This window comes from Bos taurus, chromosome 6 (genome assembly GCF_002263795.3).
Source record: "Bos taurus isolate L1 Dominette 01449 registration number 42190680 breed Hereford chromosome 6, ARS-UCD2.0, whole genome shotgun sequence".
Lineage (NCBI taxonomy): Eukaryota > Metazoa > Chordata > Mammalia > Artiodactyla > Bovidae > Bos > Bos taurus.
Window position 1 is genome coordinate 101645963 of NC_037333.1, and position 27438 is coordinate 101673400.

The 27438-nt window shown below is 38.0% G+C and overlaps 1 protein-coding gene across 1 annotated transcript in view; it reads left to right on the top strand.

The window, feature by feature from the left end:
* The window catches only part of PTPN13 (protein tyrosine phosphatase non-receptor type 13), a gene marked incomplete at its 3' end in the record, with an annotated part of 193595 nt that overhangs the window by 114525 nt on the left and 51632 nt on the right, over positions 1 to 27438 (top strand). Inside the window, 9 exon segments of the mRNA NM_174590.3 lie at positions 2556 to 2651; positions 3920 to 4013; positions 11298 to 11517; positions 16249 to 16323; positions 16442 to 16616; positions 22041 to 22194; positions 22457 to 22595; positions 23347 to 23499; positions 27086 to 27268. Coding sequence (NP_777015.2) covers positions 2556 to 2651; positions 3920 to 4013; positions 11298 to 11517; positions 16249 to 16323; positions 16442 to 16616; positions 22041 to 22194; positions 22457 to 22595; positions 23347 to 23499; positions 27086 to 27268 — 1289 coding nt within the window.

A 27438-nucleotide genomic window follows, 5' to 3' on the forward strand; every position in this document is an offset into this window, starting at 1 on the left:
TTAAAATACCTTCTAGCACAAGGGAATAATTCATTTTGTGAAATACCTGCCCTCAAGTTAACAAAGAAGTAAAAAAGAAGCCCTCACATACGTTGATCATCTGTTACCTTGGATCCCACACCACTCCTCGGATATTTCCCATGGTCTGCTTTCTCTAGTGCCTAGAAAAAGCCACACAACCATTCTGATTGGCTTCAGTAAAATTCATGCTTTCTAGCCTCATCTAAACTCTCATTGTTACATAAAAGCTTTCACGCGTATTTGCTGATTCTTATCACAGCAGAATTTCTTTAGTCTTCTTGGGAAGTGGTTTACTTTCCTTGCCAGGAATGAGGCATATTTCTAGTACAGGTTTCTTAGGATTGCCTCTGTTTTTTCACTCCTTTCTTTGTTTCCTTTCTCTTAAGAAGGAAAGGTTCTTCCTTCCTCCTACACTAGCCATCTTATGTATGTTGGGTCTTCTCCCATCTCCTGTTCTTCCTTCACATTTTTCCATCTGTATTCCCCTCCGTCATTTGCAATCTCCTCCAATCTACAGTCGTCTTATCCACTGCTTAAAAACATTCTCAAACATTTCTCTCTGCCAAAAAGACCCTAATAACTCATTTAGTCTCATTTAGTTTGTTTTTGTTTAAATCTTTCTCCTTTCTCAAATCTTCGAACTTCTTTAAAGAACAGTGTTACTCATTTTCTCAGTTTCCTGTCTTCCAGCCTGATTTGGCCCCTCACCTGTCTGTGCAATGGAAATAGTCCTCTTTAAAGATCATCAGTGACCTTTGTGTATCACTTATATTCCTCTGTTCATTCATTTATTCATATCCACTCAGAAAATATTTATTTTGTGTTTGCTATGCATCGGACGCTTGCTTGATAATAAAGGTACATCTGAAAAAGATACAGTCCTTTTTGCCTAAGTTTGTGATTTAGGTAGAGGAAAACAAACAGGTGGGGAAAGAACTATAAGGCAGTGAAGAGTTACAGTTATATAAGCATAAGGCAATATGAAAGTATCAGAAATGGTGTATAACTCAGTCTTTAGGTGGTCATGAAAGCTTTTGTGAACAGGAAAGGTTTTTTTCCTTTAAGTCTTCTCTTAAAGGACAAAGAAAAAGGATTCAAAAGAAAAGAGGAGGAAGAGCATTCTAGCAGGAAGAATATCTGAGGAAGGAATTTCAAAGTTTATATGCTTTTGGTTATTTGTAAATTCAGTAGCAAGAATGGAAAATCTGGAGAACTGGGTGGTGATGATGCCCTGAAACAAGGGTTCTACCTAGATTGAGTTTTTCAAGTTCTCTGTCAATATTTGTGTGCCTGTGTGTTTTAGGGCTGCGGGAGGAGAGAGGTCTATGCTTTTCATGATTCTAACAAGTTAGAACCTATATATTCACAGCATGTAGAGCTACTGCTGTAAATGTAGTCGTGGATCAACTTATGAAAGGCTTTGAATACTAAGGAGACATTGAACTATATGTTAAAAACTCTAGTTTGAAGAAGTTTAAGAAATACAGCAATGTGCTCAGATTTTCGTTCGTGGAAAGTTCACTCTCTGTAATGTGCGTTATAATATGAGACAAGCAAGACTGCAGAAAGGGGAATCTAGGACAGTTAAAAGTAGTCCAGGCATGAGACTTATCATGGAATTATCATCTATGCTAGTGATCACAGAAGTGTGAAGATGAGGGGCTGAGGCAGAGACATTGAGAAGGTAGAATTTAGATTTCAGTGGAGTGCTTCCCTCCTCGTACAGAGCATACACCGCACAACCCTGCACAGACCCCCCACCCACTCCCAGTGCTTACTGATCTCATTCTGGTGGAACTAAATGTCCCATCTTGAGTATTTTGTATTTCTACATTTAAAAAAAAAACAAAACAAAACTTGTATTGGTGTATAGCCAATTAACAATGGTGATTAACAGTATTGTGATAGTTTCAGGCAGACAGCAAAGGGACTCAGCCATACATTTATATGTATCCATTCTCCCCCAGTCTGTCTTCCCATCCAGGCTACCACATACCATTGAGCAGAATTCCTTGTGCTACACAGTACATCCTTGTTGGTTACCCATTTTAAATATAGCAGTGTTGTACTTCTGCATTTTAAATTATTTGAGCTTGGGGCTGGGTGTCTGGATTTTTCTATCCCTAATAGCACCTGAAACAGAATGATGTTTATATAGCATCTGCTCTGTTCTAAGAGCTTTGCATATGAGTTCGGTTAATGCTACAATAACCTTAGGAGATGTGCATTTCCCTTATACCCTCTTTTCAATTGAAGAAGAGTCACAGGAAAGTTAAATACCGTCCCCATATCATGCACTTGGTGAGTAGTAGACCTGAGATTCAAACCCAGGCAATATGGTTTCAGAGTCCAGGACCCTAACCAGGATGCCAAACCACCTCAAAATTGTAGTCACATTTTTAAATGACTATCCAGTGATTAGTAAATTTAAAGCAATAGATGTTCTGGTCTCACAAGAATAAATGTAGTGCTTTATATGATTGTGGAACAGCTAATGAGATTGCTTTCTAATGTTTTTGTTTTAATCCTTTCAGAACCAGTTCAAAGATACAAAACTTACCACAGTGATCTCTTTAGTACATCCAGTGAAAGTCCATCTATTATTTCCTCTGAATCAGATTTCAGGCAAGGTAAGAAGCATCTGAACAAGCAAAACATTCGTAAGAAACCATGATTGTGCTGTTTGATTCCACATGATTGTGCTGTTTGGCACCCTACTCCAGTACTCTTGCCTGGGAAATCCCAGGGATGGCGGAGACTGGTAGGCTGCAGTCCATGGGGTCTCAAAGAGTCGGACACGACTGAGCGACTTCACTTTCACTTTACACTTTCACGCACTGGAGAAGGAAATGGCAACCCACTCTAGTACTCTTGCCTGGAGAATTCCAGGGATGGGATCCTGGTGGGCTGCCTTCTATGGGGTCACACAGAGTCGGACACGACTGAAGCAACTTAGTAGCAGTATACCAGATACCTAGAATAGTCAAATTAATACTGTCAGAAAGTTCTTTTGTAGATGCCAGGGCGAGGAATGGGGAGCAAGTGCTTGATGGGGACAGAGTTTCAGTTTAGGAAGGTGAAAAATTTGGGCAATGTATGATGGTGAGTGTTGCAAAACAATGTGAATGTACTTAGTGCCACTCAGCTGTACAGTTAAGTATGGTTAAGAATAGTACGTTTTATATTATGTGACTTTTACCACAATTGAAAAAAAAACATTAAAAAAAGAAGCTATGATTTTTGTTCTTTCAGTAGTGTTGAGATATAAGGTGTGAAAAGAATAATTCTATATAAAAATTTTTAATTACAAAAAGCTTCCAATTACTCATTTTAACACTGTTATAGGTACGTAAGGGCTTCCCTCATAGCTCAGTTAGTAAAGAGTTGGCCTGCAGTGCAGGAGATCTGGGTTCAATTCCTTGATCAGGAAGATCCCCCGGAGAAGGAAATGGCAACCCACTCCAGTATTCTTGCCTGGAGAATCCCTTGGACAGAAGAGCCTGGCAGGCTATAGTCCATGGGGTCGCAGGAGCCAGACATGATTTAGTAACTAAAACCACCATAGGAACTTAATAGCAGTTTCATCAAACAGCAGTATAGTCATTTTCAAATGCTAAGTTGCTTCAGTTGTGTTCGACTCTTTGTGACCCCATGGCCTGCAGCCTACCAGGCTTCTCCGTCCATGGGATTCTCCAGGCAAGAATATGAGAGAACATAATTCATTGTTTTCAAAAATAAAATGACTGCCACTGAAGAGTTTAATGACATTATATCATTAATTTGATTATGTGAATATGATTTGTAAAAATTATCTTATGTGTCTTCTGAGTGCTTATGTTTTAAATAAGATTATTTCATATTTTTATGACTTGTGCTATTCCTTTTCATTCACAATTAGTGAGAAAAAGTGAAACTTCAAAGAGATTTGAATCCAACAGTGGTCTCCCAGGCGTAGATGAAACCCCAAGTCAAGGCCAGTCACAGAGACCAAGGTATGTAATATGAAAAAATGGTAATATATTTCCAGTTGCATGTGGTTTTTTTCTTCATTAGAATCAAGGAGAATATTTTTTTAATTATTCTCTTCCCTCTGTTTTCTCCATTCTCCTTTTCTTCCCTCCTCTTTAAGTTCTTGCAAATTCAATTATATAAAAAATGTTACAATTGTTTGAGTTATTGGAATCTTTTAAAATTAGAATTGGCCCTGATTATTTTAGTTTGTGCTTGATTTTTTTTAATTGCCAATATGAATATAAAATAACTAACAGTATGGATGTTCTAAAGGTATAGCATTAAACATCTATGAGAAGATACAAACTTTGATTTCTAAAAGAATAATGCTTTTTTCAAAAGGTTACATGGGCTCAACAAGTAGGCTTTCAGTATTATTTGTTTAATGAATAATTAGTAGATTACTACTAAGTAACCTATCATGTGAAATCTATTATATAAAAAGTTAAGTTTTCACTACATCTTCCTGAATTAAAAGAAGCTATCTTGTACTTAAACTTTTTTTTAAGCCCAGTTTGGACTGTTTAGAGTTCATTTTCATACTGAGACACTCAGCATACTTATAAGATTAACCCTAGCAGTTATTCTTGTGGTATTATAACTGTGGGTTGATTTACTTTGAAGTGAAATGTGTCCACTCAGTACTGAATATATTAATGTGTGTCTTCTTCATGTGTGCACAGATCCCTTACATGAACAGAAGCATATTGTTAAAGTTAAGCATTAATTTGAAATTCATAGTGTAATATTAGAGAATCAGAAGTTGCTTCAGAATTTACTACCAAACTATAGTAATACTTTTAAATTTGATATTTCAGTTCATTTGATTTAGGTACCATTATATACTAAAGTATCATTTGGAAATTAACAAAAACCTGCCCCTTAGCTGACTAATTCTGGCAGGCAAATGTTTCATACCCATAAACTGTTAATAGTCTAGGTAACCCTACCCATGTGATTAAAGCAGACAGTTTATCCAGGGTTAACACTCCAAGTAATTACATACATTGCACTAAAATTATTCTGTAATATTTCAGTTTTTATGAAATTTATGTCTTTTTCTCATGTTCCTTTTTAAAATGTCCGTGATACTTTCTATAAGGAAAGTTCTAATCAGTGTTCATTTGCCTAAAGTGATATAATCTTCACATAATAGCACTGTATATTACTATAACCCCATTGTGGGAATAGTAATTGCAATGAGCCTATTTTGGTAATTTTGACCAAAGAGATTAGAGACAAAGATAGATCTATGCTTGATAGTAGATAGTTTTGTTAAAGAAGCAAAACTGTTTGGAGATGACCAGCAATAAGAAGCAAATGTTGAATTGCACTAAGGTCTGTGTTGAATTGAGGAAGTCACTCCTCTCTATATCTGTAATTTAGAGAAAGCTTACAGTTAATATGATGCCTTCTTAGCTTAATCAAAAGAAGGAATAGAGAGCAATGGAAGAATTGTTGGAATTATATGTTAAAATTGATTGATTTTATAGTCAGTTTGCTAGTTATTTAGAAAACATATTCCTCCAAACAAAGTTAAATCATTTTGTGAGACTTACTTCAGTTTTCTTGAGAAGGTAACTCAAAAGCATGGGGATTATAAGAGAATCTTAGTTTTGACGGTTTCCAGTTTTTTTTTAGGAAACAATAACATTAAAGTGTTAGCTCATCAGATCATAATTTAGTGATAAGCTGCTTTTATTTCACACTTTAAGATGTTAAAAAACACAACTTGATGCTCATAGCATCTGCATTAGATATAGGTGAAACAGAAATATTTCTTTCAAGGAGAAGTTGACTGTTATTGTTGTTTAGTCGCTAACTTGTGTCCAACTCTTTGAGACCCCACGGACTTAAGCACACCAGGCTTCCTTGTCCTTCACTGTCTCCCAGAGTTCACTTGAACTCATGTCCATACAGTCGGTGATGCCATCCAGCCATCTCACCCTCAGCTGCCCCCTTCTCCTCCTGTCCTCAGTCTTTCTTAGCATCGGGGTCTTTTCCACTGAGTTGGCTCTTCACATCAACATGCAGCTTCCAGTGAATATTCAGGGTTGATTTCCTTTAGGATCGAATGATTTGATCTCCTTGAAGTCCAAGGGACTCTCAAGGGTCCACGGTTCAAAAGCATCAATTTTTTGGCACTCAGCCTTCTTTATGATCCAGCTGTCACATGACTACTGGAAAAACATAGCTTTGACTTTGTTGGCAAAGTGATGTCTCTGCTTTTTAATACGCTGTCTAGGTTTGTCATAGCTTTTCTTCTAAGGAGCAAGCGTCTTTTAATTCCATGGCTGCAGTCACCATCCGCAGTGATTTTGGAGCCCAAGAAAATTTTTCCACTTTTCCCCTATCTGTTTGCCATGAAGTAATGGGATAGGATGCCATGATCTTAGTTTTTGAATGTTGAATTTTAAGGCAACTTTTTCACTCTCCTCTTTCACCCTCATCAAGAGGCTCTTTAGTTCCTCTTTGCTTTCTGCCATTGGAGTGATATCATCTGCATATCTGAGGTTGTTGATATTGCTCCCAACCATCTTGATGATGTTTCCATCTGTCCAAGGAAAAACACATTAACTGAGGTATTGTCTAAATTTCTTATTCAAGTGCAGAGTTTTCTGTATGTGTACAAAGTCTTCTGAAAATATCTTTAACATGTCAGTACACAATCAGGAGGTTCTGTTTGTTCTTTAGGTCACGTATTTGTGAGATCTATAAATAGTTCTCTATTTAGATATGTTACATAATTCTTTATAAAAATTTCCATTCCTTTATCTAGAATGAAATGGAAAAAGAGATCCACACAGTGCTATTGATTTATATCATAGTGGGTGGGAGGAGATTAACAGGAAGTTATGAGTCAGATCCATCAAACTGAGTAATTTTGGATTTGAACTATCAAAAGTGTCTTTCAGTGACCAAAAAAAGACATTCAAAGCTATTTTCCAAAGAGCATCTCTAAATTTTTTTTCTGTGTTAACTTTTGAAGTACAGTTTTACATAGTACAATTCCTACTGCTTCTATGCGTATCTGTTTAATGATGTAACCTTTTTTTGTCTTGAAAGAACTTGTTTATCCGTTCCTAAATCATCTAGGTTTTGTGAGTTTCTTGTTTGTTTGCATGTGTTTTGTCTATATTTTGTTTGTTTTTGTTTTGCTTCTCAAACGTTGCAATCAGATACTGTGATGGGACACAAAATGATGATCAGTCACTTTTGTTATCTGTTTGTTGCTCTGGTAGAAAAGAATTTGAACAAGAAGGCTAATATATTTGATGAAAATGACAGGTGTTGGTTAAAATGTATAGATTCAAAGTTTTATCGTTTTCCTTGACCCCCGTTAAGTGAGAGCGAGCCATAAAATCATGTTCAATCACTGGCTCAATAGTGTCTTCCCTGGTGACTCAGAGGTTAAAGCGTCTGCCTCCAGTGCGTGAGACCCGGCTTTGATCCCTGGATCGGGAAGATCCCCTGGAGAAGGAAATGGCAACCCACTCCAGTATTCTTGTCTGGAGAATCCCATGGATGGAGGAGCCTGGTAGGCTGCAGTCCACAGGGTCGCAAAGAGTCGGACACGATTGAGCGACTTCACTCACTCGCTCACTCACCTTGTAGAGGGTACTTCTATGTACGGGAAATGAGATCATGAACAAGACCAAAAAATTCCCTCCAGAGATGTGATAGGGCTGAGAGATATTCGGTAAACCACTAAAAAAAAAGTAAGTAATGCACCATCAAAATGTGATGGTACTTGGAAGAAAAATAAACCACGCTAAAGAGATAGAGACTGCAAGGGTATGATGTCCAAGTTCGAGTTCACTTAGGTAGGCTGGTCAGAGGAGGCATCTCCTAAGGGTTAGGGTTAGGATTAGGATTAACTATTTTGAGTATAATGGGAATCCATTGGATGGTTGAGACATAGAGAGCTATGATCATATTTACATTTTAATGGGATTACTCTGATCTGTTCTGTGAAAAACAGATTACAGAAGTAAAAGACTGGTTTGGAGGTGATTACAGTGCTCCATTTGAGATGCATACAGCACAGACTAGTTTGTTAGTAATAGAGAAGAGTTGGAAATAGATTTCTTCAATGTTATGCCCTTAAGGATTTGCTGCTCATTCAGATGTTGGATTTGTAAGGAATGAAGAATGACTCCAGATTGTGTCCTAAGCAACCAGTGAATGATTGAGAGAAGGTTGCACATAAGTAACAAGTATCAAGAGTTTGGTTTTAGACATCTTAGGCTAAAGATGCATATACACATCCAAGTCGAACACTCACCTAAGCAGGTAAGTAGAATCAGAATTCAAGGGAGAGCCTGGAGTTATGGAAATATAAGGTAATTGAGGCCATGTGACTACATGAGATCAGATAAGTGTGACCTGTATATGGAGACTAGAAAAATCTGGAGGTCTGAGCACTATTGTGGTCTAAAGTTGTTATTGTTCAGTCGCTAAGTTGTGTCTGATTCTTTGTGACCCCATGGACTGTAGCACACCAGGCTTCTTTGTTCTTTACCATCTCCCAGAGTTTTCTCAAACTCATGTCCATTGAGTCAGTGATGCCATCCAACCATCTCATCCTCTGTTGCCCCCTTCTCCTCGTGCTCTCAGTCTTGCCCAGCATCAGGGTCTTTTCCATTGAGTCAGCTGTTCAGATCAGGTGGCCAATGTTTTGAAGCTTCAGCTTCAACACCCGTCCTTACAATGAATACTCAGGGTTGATTTCCTTTAGGATTGACTAGTTTGATCTTCTTGGTAAGGAACTCTAAAGATTCTTCTCCAGCAATGCAATTTGAAAGCATCAATTCTTCGGCGCTCCGTCTAACATTAAGAAATTAGAAATGAAGGAAGATCCAGAAAAAAAGACTAAGGAGGAGCCAGTGAATATTTATTTTTGGCTGTGCTGAGTCTTCGTGGCTGTGCATGCTTCTCTCTAGTTGCAGCAGTGGTTGGAGGGGAGGCGGCTGCTCTCTAGTGGTGGTACACAGGCTTCTCATTGCAGTGGCTTCTCTTGTTGCACAGCACAGGCTCTTGGGTGCTTGGGTTTCAGTAGTTGTGGCTCATGAGATTAGGGGCCCCATAGTATGTGAGATCTTCCTGCATCAGGAATCGAACCCATGTCTCCTGCACTGGCAGGAGGATTCTTAACCACTGAGCCAGCAGGGAAGCCCCAGAAGTCAGATGTTTAATGACTGAATAACTATGCTATAAGGTGCTTGGAGGTCAAGTAAGATGCAAACTAAGAATTATCCTTTGTCTTTGATTACACTGAAGGCAGTCTTTTCTGTGACTGTTTTGGGAACTGTTAAGGACTCAAACTATGGGTCTGAGTCCAAGAAGAAGTGGAGATAAAATTTAAAAGACAGTTTTGAAGAAACTTACTCTAAAAGACAGCAGAAAAATGAAATAGAATCTAAAAGGGGATATGGAACCAAAGAAGAGTTTTTTTGTTCTAAGTAGAAAATGGTACAGCATGTTTGTATGACATGAATAACCTAGTGGACAAGATGGATGATGCGTGTGAGAGGGTAACTGCAGGAGCGAAGTCTCTGGATAGGGAAGAGGGTTGGAACCCCATGTACAATAGAGGCTTGAGGCCTATGTAAGTGTGCAGGAGATCTATCCATTGTACCAGAAAAGATCAGAACATCGATCTGGAAAGTCTGGTGGTAGAAGGATAAGGAAGTTGTTTCCTGTTTGCTTCTTATTTCACCAAAAAAATTGAAGAGAAATCATCAGTTGAGAGAGAATGAGGGAGGAAGTTTTGAAAGAACTTTGATAAAAAAAGAAAAGGAAAAAAATATGAAATAGTTCTCTAAGAAAATGAATCACCATGAAGCACTGAGAACCCAGTGAGATCAGTCAGCATGGTTCTGCAGTTTCGTGAGAGTTCAGGACGTATGCCAAGAAATGATTTTCATGATGGGCTGTACAACTCAAGCAATGTGAGGGCTAGAGGGGGTTAATAGAATTAATGTATAACAGGTATAGAAAATTTAACATCTTATGGAAAAACTCTAACTTTTTGGCCTATCCAGTACTAACTGGTTTTATGACATAAGTGGAATGACATCTATCAGATGAATTACTGAAGACTGTGTTGTACCCTGAACCATAATACTTGTAATACCAATACCTGATAAAGCAGTGTGGTCTAGAAGATAAACATTTCTAACTTCAGATCATAAAGTAATCCATTAGTTAACATGACATTAAAAGTGTAAACACTCTAAGTCAAGATTCCTAAAGCATTAATATATCACATTTATGGGAAGTAAAAAATTTTTTAAAGTGTAAGTTTTAACAGAGAGGAAGTGGTCCAATCGGTGAACTAAAATTCCTGATAGAGTCAATGAATGGTTTGATGGAGGGTGTTAGAAGAAGTGAGCTAGAAAAAAACAAGGAGATTAGATGGAGAGGGTTTTGGAAGATAGAAATAGGACATTCTAGAGGCTGCACAGTTATTGTTATAGCCAACATGACTTGCCATGGGAGCAGAATTCTGGCTGAGATGGAGGAAGCCAGGGTGTTGTAAGACTCCCCAATCTCTGTTAACACCACCATGAATGATGATAGCAGTGGTGTTAGAGAAGACTGCGTCAGGCACTTAAGTCTGTAATGCATAAAGAAGAGTTGGCCAACAGAATGAAATCTAGAGCAAAGCAGATCAGTGAATGGTTTGATTTCATAGCTCATATTTCAAGGAAAGGGAAGAGACCTGGGTTTGATGCCTGGGTTGGGAAGATCCACTGGAGAAGGAAATGGCAGCCCACTCCAGTATTCTTGCCTGGGAAATCCCATAGACAGAAGAGCCTGGCAGGCTACAGTCAGAGTCAGATGCGACTGAGCAACTAACACTTTCAATTCAAGGAAGCTGGAGGCTCTTGGAGGAGGAGTCAGTAATGATCTGGAAACTGAAATAAAAGTCCAAGGAAATCTCTGTCTCATGTCCAAGCCCACTGGTGCAGGATTATGAGGATAAAACAGCCCCAATCTGAGAGAACCACAGCGGGAACAGTTTCAGATGTTGAGCTATTTCAGAGAAGAGGTAGAGGATATATATCTACCCACTGAAAATGAGACATCACAGTATATTAAAACATTAAAAATAGGACTGAGGAGTTACTTCAAAGGTTCTTTTGAAATGAAAAAATAAAATTTGTCTAAGTTCTTGATACCTTGCTTAACATGATATTTTTTTCTTGATTAGACTTAATATGTTTTTTTCTCAATCCACTTTTCACTTTTCTATATGGCAGACAATATGAAACACCTCTTGAAGGCAACTTAATTAATCAAGAGATCATGCTAAAACGGCAAGAAGAAGAAATGATGCAGCTGCAAGCCAGAATGGCCCTTAGACAGTCTCGATTGAGCCTGTATCCAGGGGACACCATCAAAGCTTCCATGCTTGATATCACCAGGGATCCCTTAAGAGAAATAGCTCTAGAAACAGCCATGACCCAAAGGAAACTAAGAGTAAGTTGATTCTCAGTAAGTTGTAACTGCATCTAAACTTGGTCTCATAGGGAAATGTTATGCAAAGTACTTTAAAAAATTGTATAATTCTGAATCTCATATTTAAGTTTCCTTTGATGTTAAATATCTTGTTGGTTGACATTAAAATATTTAGCTCTTTTCATGGTTTCATTTTTACAATAACATGAGATGGATTTACAATATCTTAACTGTATATTTTTAAAAGTATATTTGTGATCCTTAAGTCAACTGGCTTTATTCAGTATTGTGGTGGATTACCTTTTAATATTTATTATCCCACAAACCAAGAAGATCAGAGATAGAGAGTTCAAGGTTGGTTCAGAAGCTCAAGAATTCTATCAAGTACATTCCATCTTTCTGCTCTGCCATTCTCAGAATTTTGGCAGTAATTCTCTTTATAGTTAAAAGATGGCTGCATTAGCTCCAAGTATCATATCCTTGTATTAAAAAGTAAGAAAGAACAAATCTTGTTATCTGTGGGGGAGTTTTCTTTTATGTGTTTAGTTGGTTTATTTTTCTTTCATCATATATCCTCTGTATTTTTAAAAACATAAGCTCAAAATGAACATAGTCTTTTTTCATATAAAATATCATGAACATTTTACAACTTTTATAATATTATTGTTAAGGGCTGTGAGGTACTCTACTATGTGAACTTACCATGTACCATAATTTATTTAATCATTTTCCAGATATTGGACATTTAAAATCCTTCTAATTTGTAGTTACTATGAACATCCTGATAGCTAAACCTTTGCAGATAGCTTCCTCCAAGTAGAATAGCCAAGTCAAAGGCAAACACCTTTTTAGACATTTTTATACCTTGTCAAATTGCACTTTAAAAATTTCAGTTTATGTTTCCTCTGATCATGACTGTTTCACCATTTTCTTACTGACTCTCATTGTGTCATTCTTTTTTTTATCATCACCAATTTGATAGATGAGGCAATATCTCATTGTACTATTGCTTTACGAATAATTCTTCAAAAGCAAAGTAAATAATAGTAAAAGTGATAAAATCTAAAGCAATTTTTTTTTTCTTTCTAGTCCTATGCTAAGAAAGTATATTATCTTATTCCGTTTTGGGTTTTGTTGCTTATTTCAGTCTTCTTAAAAGCAAATTTATATACCCTGAAATTGACAGAATTCAAAATTTTCCTCCTAATTTTCTAAGAAGAAAAGTGTTGCATGGTGAAAATTACACTGAACTACAAATTAAGAGACTTGGATTCAATTTCTAATAATTTCATTTCTAATATGATGTCTTTATGCATATTTTTAAACCATTTTGTGTCTGTCTCACTGTGCCAATTTTTAAAATGTGGAATTAAGTTGTAATTTATAAGACAGATTCCAGTTTTAAAGTTATTAGATTTCAATAAAATATAACTCAATTTATTTTAAGCCAAAAGGAAGAAATTCCATAAGACTTCATCAATTTATCATTATAAATAATACATTTGTCAAAATTAAGCAGTAGTCAGGATAGCATGGGTTTCCAATAATTAAAGGCACACATAAAGCAAAAGGGGCACACACATATACACATCTTTTCCTAAATCATAGTTTCAGAGAACTAATACAGAATTTTGTTACATTAAGGAGTCATAAATGATATTCTGTACCTTTATTGTATACCACTGTTACGTGTCATCTCACTAAAAACTTGTGTTTCCTTTTAGGCAATGCTATCTGGCTATTTAAAAAAAAAAAAAAAAAAGCATACTTTTTTCAACAGACTACATCAGTGACTAAAGAATTTGAATTGCTGATCATTGAAGAACCACATAGTATTTTTTCTTAAAAAAAAAAAATGAACAGGAAGGGAAAATTCCCCAGCGGTCCAGTGATTGGGATTCCACACTTCAACTGCAGAGTGTGGCCAAATAAATAAAGGAGGAAGGATACATTTTTGAGTCTGATAAAGAGTTCTAGTGCTCAGAGGACCGATTTCACAATTGAATTAATATTCTTTTCTAAAACATAACTTTTTATTTTTTCTAGATTATTTTTGGTGTAGGCACATTTTAGTGTTCATACTCAGTTTCTTTAGTTGATTTGTATCAGATTCTGTCTTTAACATGGCAAACCATTGTCATTTCTTCTACTCTGTTTCTATTCCCATTTAAAATGTGTCCTGCTGGTTCACTGAAAATTAACAAATGCTTAATGTTAAACTTTTACCTAAGTGGAATGGGGTCACATGTTCGACACTCCATTGATTGGATAGAATTCCCACATCAAGTAACCAAATGAACTGTACAGAGAAGATGCAAAGAAGAAACCAACAAAAATAAATCTCCGTATATTTATGAAGTGCACAAGAGTGCATGCCGGGGACCAGCCCCGGCTGATCCAGGGTATTCGAAGGAGAGACGGCGTAGGCAAAGATCAGGCGACAATTGCTTAATTAAATGTTAATTAAGGATATAAAGAGTAATAGAATGAGGATAGCTCAGTGAGGAAATTTAGTGGAGAAAAGCGGTTGAAATAAGGATAGCTCAGTGAGGAAATTCAGTGTAGAAAAGAGGCTGAATAATTCAGCCAGAAGGTAAGAGAAAGAACGACATGGTGAGACCAAGTTTCGGTGAACAAGGCCCGCACTTTATTTTCCAAAGTAGTTTTTATACCTTAAGTTATGCATAGAGGATAATGGGGGAAGGGGTAGAGTCTTGCAGCAAACCAGGCTTTCTTCCTGCAAACTTATCATATGCAAAAGCTCAGGTGATTTGCATCATCTTCTGGCCCGGAGGCCTGTTAACATTTTAAGACCTTTTCTTCAGAAAACTTATTTTTCTCTAAAGGTGATTGGTCAGGAGCCACCCTCCAAAAGCATTAGATAAAGTTGCATTCCTACAGAGCAAAGGTGTGGTGGGCTATAACAAGAAAAAGAATTAACTCAAGGGTCCCAGGTTACAAACATTAAAGCTACTATTTACACCAATTATATTAATCAATACACTGCCAGGGACACAGCAGGTAAGGGATATGGAAACTTAGCAGCAAACATTGGCCCAACAAGTGAAAATCCCTTCACCAATACAATTTCTAATCAATCTTTTAACTACTCAAAAGAATCTGTGTTTAAACAGTTTAGAACATCTCCTGCCTCTCACAGTTGGGAGGCTCTGAACAATCACATGAGGCCGGAAAAACCTATTCAGGCAGGCTAGAGGATTTCCAAAGGAGTTTGTAGGTTAAACACTGTCACACCCAGGAATTATTAACTGGAGCTGTAAGCTAACTTTTTTCAGAGAGGTAGTGGGGGACAGCCCCCCGTAAAGTCAGAGGTGTAGGTGAAAGCACAAAGCAGAAAGTACGCAGACTCTGGTTTTGGGGGTAGATTGCTCGAGAATTTCCAGGGAGACTCCTGAGGCTTGATCCCGCCTTGCGTATTCCAAGCCTCCTTCCTCATGACCTTTGCCAGAGGCGGAGCTCGCTCCCCGCAAGTGCACACACACACAAACACGTAGACCACCTGCCTTAGGCCTCAAGATTAGCCCTGTGTTCATTCTACTTTTCTTCCCCTTTGGATGTCATGTTTCAGTCTATTCTGAATCCTACTCCCCCATTGAAGTCTAACTGTTTTAAGTTATCTTTTCAAACAATTCTTCTCTCTAGGCAGAAACCCCTGGATGTACAAGACATAAAGGGAAAGAGTAGATTGAAAAGCAGTAAATGCAGAGTGTGGACTCTACTTCTCCTAGCTCCCGAGATACTGTTTTCGTAGTAGAGGCAGCAGTGCAGAGCAGAGACCGTGACACCTATAATAAGCCTGCCTGCATGCTAAGTCACTCAGTCATGTCCGACTCTTTTGGGACCCATGGACTGTAGCCCACCGGTATCCTCTGTCCATGGGATTTCTAGGCAAGAATACTGGAGTGGGTTGCCGTTTCCTTCTCCAGGTATAACGTCCCTAATTGCTACTAATTAGAGTACAGGGTTGTGAGAACTTGGTTACAGGTGAATGTGTCTTTTGTAGTCACAAAGCAGATGTGGGCCACTAGAAGACTTGTTTTAGGACAAATTGAATATCACTCTCTGAAATAATAAGATTCTATTCAATTACTTTTCACATTAGCAATAGAAACCAAATCCTTATATGAACTTGATAACCCTATATTCAATAAATGAGACTGGTGGTTTTTTTGAGAGAGAGAGTTTGGGTCTACCTGGAGTCCAAAACATGAAAACCTTTATTTATGTAAAACGGTATAAACCCAGGCTTTATATTTTACATCTCTCGTAGGATTCGAAGCTGATAAAATTAATATTTACAGTGTAAGGCACATTTCAGCCTTATTCTTTTTTTCTTTGAAACTGACATATTTTTACCTTATAAACATGGCAGAGTATTCAACATTGAAACAGAACAACAATGAAACTGGTTTTTAATTGCACTTCCAGTTTATACATTAAGTATTATATCTTTGAGCCTACCAAATTTCTGATTGTCTATTTTTGAAAAATGATTATAATTCTGCTGTACTTCTTTATCAAAAGTTATACATTTGTTTCAGATCTCTAGTTCTAATATGATGACCTTACATGTAGTTTGCTATTATTATTTGATTATTTATTATATTTTTATTTATGTTATTTTTTAATTTTTTATTATTTATATTATTATTATTATTACATTATTTTCCTTTCAAGGGAAGAGCTAGAATAAGTGATAATAACTATTGATTCCTCTTCTATGATTCACAGAATTTCTTTGGTCCAGAGTTTGTGAAAATGACGATTGAACCATTTATATCTTTGGATTTGCCACGGTCTATCCTTGTAAGTAATAAGACCACTTTGTCACTCTGAGAAAATAACTTTGGTAATGATTTTTTAAGCAGTTAAAATTCTTATCATGGTTCCATTGGTAACTGCCATTCATTTTTTTCAATTGTAGACCAAGAAAGGGAAGAGTGAAGATAACCGAAGAAAAGTTAACATAATGCTTCTGAGTGGACAGAGACTGGAACTGACTTGTGATACCAAAACAATATGTAAAGATGTGTTTGATATGGTGGTGGCCCATATTGGCTTAGTGGAACATCATTTGTTTGCCTTAGCTACTCTCAAAGGTACCAAGACATTTTAAACTCAGGGTAGAGTGTGGAAACCTGGCATCAGTGACCTCCTATACCCATTCTACCTAACCTTCTTCTGGGGAATATTGGTGGTGGTTTAGTCACTACGTCATGTCCAACTGTCTGTGAGCCCATGGACCATTAGCTCACCAGACTCCTCTGTCCATGGGATTTCCTAGGCAAGAATACTGAAGTGAGTTGCCATTTCCTTCTCCAGAGGATCTTCCTGACCCAGGGATTGAACTCAGGTCTCATGCATTGCACTCAGATTCTTTACCAACTGAGCCACCAGGGAAGTCCTTGGGAAAATTTAACTAAATGGATATGTCAGCATTGAGAAGTAGGAGTTAGGAGCTGTCTTTCTTTTCCTAACTCAGTGCATTGTCTTAATAGCTGTGTCTTTTTAGTATCTTCTGTACTCAGCCCTGAAGATTTGTCTCTGGCATTGTCTATATCAGTTCAGTTCGGTTACTCAGTCATGTCCAACTCTTTGCAACCCCATGAATCACAGCACACCAGGCCTCCCTGTCCATCACCAACTCCCGGAGTTCACTCAGACTCACGTCCATCGAGTCAGTGATGCCATCCAGCCATCTCATCCTCTGTCGTCCCCTTCTCCTCCTGCCCCCAATCCCTCCCAGCATCAGAGTCTTTTCCAATGAGTCAGCTCTTCGCATGAGGTGGCCAAAGTACTGGAGTTTCAGCTTTAGCATCATTCCTTCCAAAGAAATCCCAGGGCTGATCTTCAGAATGGACTGGTTGGATCTCCTTATAATATATTTTAATTGTTATATTTGGGGGATCATTATTTACCCAAAAATGTACTTTAGAAATCAGTATCCTCTAATATGAGTTTGAATATATAGCGAGACCCTATTTCCGAATCTCCATGTGAACTCCTTCAGCTTCAGTTCAGTTCAGTCGCTCAGTCGCGTCCAACTCTTTGCGACCCCATGAACCACGGCATCCAGACCTCACTGTCCATCACCAACTCCCAGAGTCTTCCCAAACTCATGTGCATCGAGTCGGTGATGCCATCCAACCATCTTATCCTCTGTCGCCCCTTCTCCTCCTGCCCTCAATCTTTCCCAGCATCAGGGTCCTTTCAAATAAGTCAGCTCTTCACATCAGGTGGCCAAAATTTTGGAGTTTCAGCTTCAACATCAGTCCTTCCAATGAACACCCAGGACTGATTTCCTTTAGGGTAGACTCTTTGGATCTCCTTGCAGTCCAAGGGACTCTCAAGAGTCTTCTCCAACACCACAGTTCAAAAGCATCAATTCTTCGGCAGTCAGCTTTCTTTATAGTCCAACTCCCACATCCATTCATGACTACTGGAAAAACCATAGCCTTGACTAGGCGGACCTTTGTTGGCAAAGTAATGTCTCTGCTTTTTAATATGCTATCGAGGTTGGTCATAACTTTGCTTCCAAGGAGTAGGTCTTTTAATTTCATGACCGCCGTCACCATCTGCAGTGATTTTGGAGCCCAAAAAATAAAGTCAGCCACTGTCTCCACTGTTCCCCCATCTATTTGCCATAAAGTGATGAGACTCGATGCCATGATCTTAGTTTTCTGAATGTTGAGCTTTAAGCCAACTTTTTCACTCTCTTCTTTCACTTTCATCAAGAGGCTCTTTAGTTCTTCACTTTCTGCCATAAGGGTGGTTTCATCTGCATATCTGAGGTTATTGATATTTCTTCCAGCAATCTTGATTCCAGCCTGTGCTTCCTCCAGCCCAGTTTCTCATGATGTACTCTGCATATAAATTAAATAAGCAGGGGGACAATATAAAGCCTCGAGGTACTCCTTTTCCTATTTGGAACCAGTTTGCTGTTCCATGTCCTGTTCTAACTGTTACTTCCTGACCTGCATGCAGATTTGTCAAGAGGCAGGTCAGGTGGTCTGGTATTCCCATCTCTTTCAGAATTTTCCACAGTTTATTGTGATCCACACAGTCAAAGGCTTTAGCATAGTCAATAAAGCAGAAATAGATGTTTTTCTGGAACTCTCTTGCTATTTCCATGATCCAGCGGATGTTGGCAATTTGATCTTTGGTTCCTCTGCCTTTTCTAAAACCAGCTTGAACATCTGGAAGTTCACGGTTCACAGATTGCTGAAGCCTGGCTTGGAGTATTTTAAGCATTACTTAACTAGTGTGTGAGATGAGTGCAATTGTGCAGTATTTTGAGCATTCTTTGGCATTGCCTTTCTTTGGGATTGGAATGAAAACTGACCTTTTCCAGTCCTGTGGCCACTGCTGAGTTTTCCAAATTTGCTGGCATATTGAGTGCAGCACTTTCATAGCATCATCTTTTAGGATTTGAAATAGCTCAATTGGAATTCCATCACCTCCACTAGCTTTGTTCATAGTGATGCTTCCTAAGGCCCACTTGACTTCACATTCCAGGATGTCTGGCTCTAGGTGAGTGATTACACCATCATGATTATCTGGGTCATGAAGATCTTTTTTGTATAGTTCTTCTGTGTATTCTTTCCACTCTTCTTAACATCTTCTGCTTCTGTTAGGTCCCTACCATTTCTGTCCTTTATTGAGCCCATTTTTGCATGAAGTGTTATTGTTCAATTGCTCAGTTGTGTCTGACTATGAGACCCCATGGACTGTAGCCCACCAGCCTCCTCTGTTCATGGGATTTCCCAGGCAAGAAACTGAAGTGGAGGAAGGCTTTCTTATCTCTCCTTGCTATTCTCTGGAACTCTGCATTCAAATGGGAATATCTTTCCTTTTCTCCTTTGCTTTTCACTTCTGTTCTTTTTACAGCTATTGGTAAGGCCTTCTCAGACAGCCATTTTGCTTTTTTGCATTTCTTTTTCTTAGGGATGGTCTTGATTCCTGTCCCCTGTACAATGTCACGAACCTCCATCCATAGTTCATCAGGCACTCTGTTTATCAGATCTAATCCCTTAAATCTATTTCTCACTTCCACTGTATAGTATAAGGCATTTGATTTAGGGCATACATAAATGGTCTAGTGGTTTTCTCCACTTTCTTCAATTTAAGTCTGAATTTGGCAATAAGGAGTTCATGATCCGAGCCACAGTCAGCTCCCGGTCTTGTTTTTGCTGACTGTATAGAGCTTCTCCATCTTTGGCTGCAAAGAATATAATCAATCTGATTGCAGTGTCGACCATCTGGTGATGGCCATGTGTAGAGTCTTCTCTTGTGTTGTTGGAAGAGGGTGTTTGCTATGACCAGTGCATTCTCTTGGCAGAACTCTATTAGCCTTTGCCCTGCTTCATTCCGTATTCCAAGGCCAAATTTGCCTGTTTCTCCAGGTGTTTCTTGACTTCCTACTTTTGCATTCCAGTGCCCTATAATGAAAAGGACATCTTTTTTGGGTGTTAGCTCTAGAAGGTCTTGTAAGTCTTCATAGAACTGTTCAACTTCAGCTTCTTCAGCATTACTGGTCGAGGCATAGACTTGGATTACCGTAATATTGAATGGTTTGCCTTGAAAACAAACAGATCATTCTGTCGTTTTTGAGATTGCAGCCAAGTACTGCGTTTCGGACTCTCTTGTTGACCATGATGGCTACTCCCTTTCTTCTAAGGGATTCCTGCCCACAGTAGTAGATATAATGGTCATCTGAGTTAAATTCACCCATTCCAGTCCATCTTAGTTCACTGATTCCTAGAATGTTGATGTTTACTCTTGCCGTCTCCTGTTTGACCACTTCCAATTTGCCTTGATTCATGGACCTAACATTCCAGGTTCCTATGCAATATTGCTCTTTACAGCGTCGAACCCTGCTTCCATCACCAGTCCCATTCATAAGAGGGTATGTTTTTGCTTTGGCTCCATACACATAATGCCTTTTATTTTTTTAACACAAATTTAAGTATTTGTTAGAAATAGAAATTTTATTCACAAAGACAGTATTAAAATTTTTTGTTATTATTACAGAATTTCAGACATGGAGAAACATTTTCAAGAATAGTCAAAAAAATTCCCCAGTACTCTTTATTCAGATTCCACCAGTGTTAATATATTATTACATTTGCTTTCTCACTGTTCTCACTCTTGCTCTCTGTGGAGACAGTGTCTTTCTTAAATGTTATCAGTTGATGACTGAAGCTAAGTCTTTTCACATTTTTTAAACATTACATCTGCTAACCTTTGACATTCACAACCACTGTGGTCTCAGAACACAGATTCGGTAGAAGCTGATGCTGTTTATCAGTTAGAATTGCCATAGCATTAAGAAACCCTTTGGAATTGGGTTTTACTGAATATTTCTTTAATAAGTTACTATATTTGTAAATTGCTTTTCAATACTTCAGATTCCTGTTTACCTCAAAATAAAAAGCTTGACAACAAGGTACAATAAATTACAATTGCAGGATCAAATCACCCTGAACCCCTTCAAGATCAGGATAACACTGTCTTCTTCATACAAGAATTATCTTTCAACTTAGTTTATTGAATTCTTGTTTCTTAAAAGCAAATAATTGATTTTGTAAAATAGTCCAATAAATATTCAGTTGGTGTGTACTGATGTTCTCTCACTTTACTGATTACAGTGTTAGACTAATCATGTAATCAGTGCCCACTCACTCAGTTGAGTCCAACTTTCTGCAGCTCCGTGGACTGTTAACCGCCAGGCTCCTCTGTCCCTGGAGTTTTCCGGGCAAGAATAGTGGAGTGGGTTGCCATTTCCTACTCCAGGGAATCTTCCCCACCCAGGGTTCGAATCCACATCTCTTGCATCTCCTGCATTGGCAGGCAGATTCTTTACTACTAGGGCCACCTGGAAAGCACATAAACATGTAATACTATCTATATAAAAATATTCAATTAGTCAAAATTTTTATTTAAATTGTACCTAATTTCTTAAACATTCTGGATAAGTCAGATTTTACTGACTAATCTTTTATTTGGAGAGAGTCAAACTAAATGATATGATAGCTAAAGATAAAATGATGGTTATTGTTCCTCCTCGGTTTCAGTGGTAGTTCAAGTATAACAGATCCTAGCTAACATTTATTGAATGCTTACCACTTGACACATGCTTTAAACTACCAAGTGTTTTATATCCGTTATGTCTTTTGATCTCTACAAAAACCCTAAAAAGCAGAAATTAGCACTATTCTGATTTTATAGACAAGAACACTGATGTCTGGATAGGTTACCTAATTTACTCAGTATCTCACAGGTAGTAAATGATGTGGCCAGGAGTTAAATCCAAGTCTCTCTGTCTTCAGAGGCCTCATTTATGAAAGACTGAGCCATATTGCCGGCCATCCGTATGCAGTGTATCAGAATTCCCTGCCACACTTCTTAACAATCCTGTTAATAGTGTGAAGCTGTTTTGTGCAAGTCTGACCACAAAATGAAGAAATTAAAAGATGACATGAAAGTATTTTTATTTTATCTGAGTATTTCTCATTCTGTTCTAGATAATGAGTATTTCTTTGTTGATTCTGATCTAAAATTAACCAAAGTGGCCCCAGAGGGATGGAAAGAAGAACCAAAGAAAAAGAGCAAAGCCTCCATTAACTTTACTTTGTTTTTCCGAATTAAATTTTTCATGGATGATGTTAGTCTGATACAGTGAGTACACAAGAGTTTCTCTGTTTCTCTTTTGGCCCCTGGTCTTTTGACCCTTGAGTTTACTGATACTGAATTATTTGCTTCTGACCAATGATAAAGTCTTCTTTATCATAAAAGAAACATTTCTTTCCACATTTTTTATTCATTTCTCATGCTTAATCATAAGCCATGTTGGCAACTAAACTTATATGCCAATTTAAAAAGTCACCCAGGCTTCAAGATCAATAGCCTGGATGTTTTGTGTGTGTGTTTATTTTCCCAGACACACTCTGACCTGTCATCAGTATTATCTTCAGCTGCGAAAAGACATCTTGGAGGAGAGGATACATTGTGATGATGAGACTTCTTTATTGCTAGCTTCCTTGGCTCTCCAAGCTGAGTATGGGGATTATCAACCGGAGGTATGATTTATTTTTTTCTGCGGGACAAGTATTTTGCATTATTGTTCTTATCCTCAGCATGGTTAAAGACTGAACCTGGTTGAGTGTTTACTGTTTAGATCCGGAGGTTTTTGAGGACAGTTCAGTGCCTCAGAATGACAAAGTTCCCCGTGTATATTGGTTATTTAAAATCACGTAGTGTGGGATTTTTTTCTTTCTTTCTTTCCTTCCTTCTTTCTTTTTAAAATTATCCCTTTTCAGAGTTTTGGGATATCTAGCACTTAGCTTCCTAGCTCCCTATTTCTAACTCACAGATACTAGACATAAGGGCTTCCAGCCAAATCTGAATCAAAGGGGTCTTCCATCTCGCCCGTGGATCCTTGTGGCTGAGAACCTAGCCGAGCTCTCTCTATGGGAACACATGTTCAAGGCCAAGTGCACCTGAATATACACGGACCTGAGAGGAAGCAGGAAACTGGAAGAGACTGTGCCACTCAAGTAGCACCCTTCACAACAGTAGCCCTTAACTTTAGTGACATTTGGTTTACATTTGGTCTGAGATTATCAGTCTTTCCTCAAGCTTACCAATCAGTTCAATCTTTCTGTTCTGCCTCACTGAATAAAAGAAAAAGACTTAACTGTACTTTTTCTAAAACTCACTCCTCAGAGAGAAGAGTGAATAGGAATACCTGATCTCTTGGTTGAGGCAAAAACTTTAAGACTGGAGGAAGAGATCAAACAGACTTTCTTACCAAACCACTCTCCTTTCTAGGTTCATGGTGTGTCATATTTTAGACTGGAACATTACTTGCCTCCAAGAGTGATGGAGAAACTTGATTTGTCCTATATTAAAGAAGAACTACCCAAATTGCACAATACCTACATGGGAGCTTCTGAAAAAGAGACAGAGTTAGAATTTTTAAAGGTAAGCCCTCCAGAATACAAACAATAAACTGTATTTTTCCAAAGTAAACAAGAAATGTTGGAGCCATATATCTAAAAACTCAGGTGCCAATAACTGAGGCTATGTGCTTCATCTCCTCTTATTTATTCCTGGCTAAAACCATAGTATTTTAATTCTCATTTTGTAAAAGAGGGAACTGAGGGTCAGAGAAGAGACATAGTGTTCCCAAAGTCAGTGGCTGGAATGTGGATCACAACTGTGATTTGAACTCATGTCTATCTGAGTAGGGATTATATTCTTTTATCCTTTTTTATACTCTCAAAATCAAGATATATATTTTAATATATAGTGAAACTATGTGTAACTTTGTTACATATTTTCCAAGTCTCCTGTAAATGTGTTATCATACTTTCATAATTGAAAAAAGAAAAAAAATCAAGATATGTTGTAAAGAATAAACAATTTTGTGACTGAATAAGAGGGGCAAGTTCAAACTAATTCTAGAGTTGTTTTGCTTTTTTGAAAAAAAAAAAAAAGCTTAAGATTCAATTAAGTCTTCTAAAAAATAGTCTTTCCATTAATGCCAACTAATTCATGCAGGGGACTGGGGGTTAGAAAAAGTGATTTATATCTTTAATTCTGCCACCAGCTACCTATAAGACCTCAGATGCACGTGTGTGTGTGTTTGCTCAGTCACTTCAGTCGTGTCCAACTCTTTGCAACCCTATGGACTGGAGCCTGCCAGGTTTCTCTGTCCATGGGATTCTCCAGGCAAGAATACTGGAGTGGGCTTCCAAGCCCTCCTCCAAGGGATCTTCCTGACCCAGGGATGGAGCCATCATATCCTGCATTGCAGGTAGATTACTTTACCACTGAGCCACAGGGAGAATCAGATGTATAATAGTGCATTTATGATTAGAAAAGATGGTGCTTCCAATATGAATAACAAATACATGATAACATTCTATTGAGAAGAGAAACTTCAGAACATTCTTGTCTTACTGCTCCCTAGCATGTAACAGTGTTCCTTAACCTTGCTGCTCTGTAATAAGGGAGCCAGGTTTCCCAGCCCTACAAATACCTATGAAAGGGTTTCATTCACAGACTCACACTACATTTAATCTAGGATTCATGGTTTGTTTTGTTTAAGGTGAGTCTACGTTTAAAGACATCACATTTTACATTATGTGCTTATTTTTTTCCCCTCAGTTATTAAATTTTTTACACTTGCAGGAAATAAATATCAAGTTATATCTTTGTCAACAAAGGTAGAAGACATTAGCACAGTGGAACGATTTTGCGTGGGGATTTTCAGACAGTCTTTCATTTGAATTCTTGTTTCAGCCAGCTGGGTGAATGTGGACAGTGTACTTAAAATCTCTCTGAGTTTCAGTTGTCCCTCTCTAAGTACTGTGCTTAGTGCATAATAGGTTGCCCTTTTCCTTCTAATAATGTATCCTCTTCCTCCTTTTCTCTATAGCTTGAGCATGCTTCTTCTAACATAAGAATTTTTTTAATCTCATTAATATACCCTTCCAAGGTTACCCTTCTATTACATATCATATTGCCTTTGAAAAATTTTTCTTTATGTAAATCTGCTTTATTGAGGTATAATTTGCATATAATAAAACTGACCACTTTTAAATGTTCGATTCAGTGAGTTTTGATGATACATGTACAATTGGGCATTTCCTACCTGAGCGGTAAAGAACCCACCTGCCAATGCAGGAGACACAGGTTCAATCCCTGGGTCAGGAAGATCCCCTGGAGAAGGAAATGGAAACCCACCCCAGTAATCTTGCCTGGAGAAGGAAATGGTAACCCACTGCATTATTCTTGCCTGGAGAATCCCATGGACAGGGGAGTCTGGCGGGCTACATACAGTCCATGAGGTTGCAGAAGAGTTGGACGTGACTTAGTGACTAAACTACAACAACATACAGTTGAGCAGCCACTCCACAATCGTGATAAAGAGCATGGGCTAGCACACTGTGGCCTGCCTGTTTTGTATGTAAAGCTTTATTGGAACTTGGCCAAACTTGTTTCCATATGGTCTGTATCTGCTCTCACACTGCAACAGCAGAGTTAAGTATCTACAACAGACATCATATGACCCACAAAGCCTAAAATATCTGGCCCATTAAATAACAAGTTTGCCAGCCCCCAACATAACACATTTCCAACACCAGAAAGTTCCCTCCTGTTGCTTTCTAGTCAGTCCCTTCCCCTACTCCTAAACTCTGGCAACTACTGATTTGTGTTCTATCAGTATCATTTTCTCTTTTCTAGGATTTCATTGAAAGAATCATATATCACCTAGTCTTCTGTGTGCCTCTTTTTACTTAAAGTAATACTTTTGAGGTTCATCTGTGGTGTGATGTGTATGGTGCTCAGTCCCTTGGTCGTGTCTGACTCTTTTGTGACCCCATGGACTGTAGCCCGCCGGGCTCCTCTGTCCATGGGATTCTCCAGGCACGAATACTGGAGTGGGTTGCCATGGCCTCCTCTAGGGGTTCTTCCTGACCCCGGGATCAAACCCAAGTCCCCTGCGTCTCCTGCACTGGCAGGCGGAGCCTTTACCACTACCACCACCACCCCTGGTGTGTATGTAGTTTGCTTATTTGTGACTGAGTCGTTTTCTGTTGTACAGATTAGCAGCAAGTTTTGTTTACCGTTTCTTTAGTTAATGGCTATAAAGCTGATGTCAATACGCATAGACTGATTTTTGCATGAACATATGGTTTTGTGCTTTTTCCCCTCTCAAGTGAATACTTAACATTAGGTTTGCTGGGATCTATGGTAAGTGTGTGTTTAACTTCTACAAAATTACCAAATTGTTCTCAAGTGGTTGTACACTTTTGTACTACTGCCAGTAACGTATGGAATTTCCAATTGCTCTGTACCCTGAATAGCACTTGGTATGTTTTTTTTTTCTTTTTAGCTATTAAAGTAGGTTAAGTAGAGGTATATGACTGTGGTTTTACTTTGAATTTCCCTAATTACTGTTATTTTCAGCATCATTTTATGTATTTGTTGTTCATATATATTCTTTGTTGAAGTGTCTAATAAAATCTGTTGCCCTTTTTTTTATCTGGATATGTGTTTTTTTGTTGAGAAGTACATGTTCTTTGTATGTTATAGATGCAGTTCCTTTATCAGATGTATATTCTACATAAATATATTCCTGGTCTGCGACTTACCTTTGTTTTCTTATCAATGACTTTTGAAGAGCAAAAGCTTCTAATGTTAATGAAGTTTCAGTTTACCAATTTTTTCTTCTATGGTTCCTACTTTTTATGCCCCATCTAAGAAATCTTTCTCTAATTCACAGCCATAAAGATTTTCTAAATTTTATGGTTTTTAGCTATAAATTATAACTAAAATATAAATTTTATCATATATTTAAGTCTCCTCCTTTTGGGGGTAATTGTCATGTATTGGTAAAGTAAGGGTCAAGATTCATTTTCTCGGCATGTGAATTTCCAATTCCAGCAACATTTGTTTAGAAGGCTGTCCTTTCCATATTAAACAACACTAATACAACTACTGAGTCCCTCCGCCACCTATTGCCAAGGTGCATTGCTGTGTTGTGGTATTGTTCCAACAGGTCTGCCAAAGACTGACAGAATACGGAGTTCATTTCCACCGGGTGCACCCCGAGAAAAAGTCACAAACGGGAATACTGCTTGGAGTCTGTTCTAAAGGTGTCCTCGTGTTCGAGGTTCACAATGGAGTTCGCACACTGGTCCTTCGCTTTCCATGGCGGGAAACCAAGAAGATTTCTTTTTCTGTATGTCCATTTTAACCTCTTTTGATTCTACGTTTAAATAGGTGTTGCTGATTTCCAATGTAACATATTAATTGACTTTCCTTAAATGAACTTCAGACCTTAGCATTCAGTAGGGCTTATCTTTATGTCTTAATACTATTTAACTCCTCTTTCTTGGTTGTAGGAAGTAT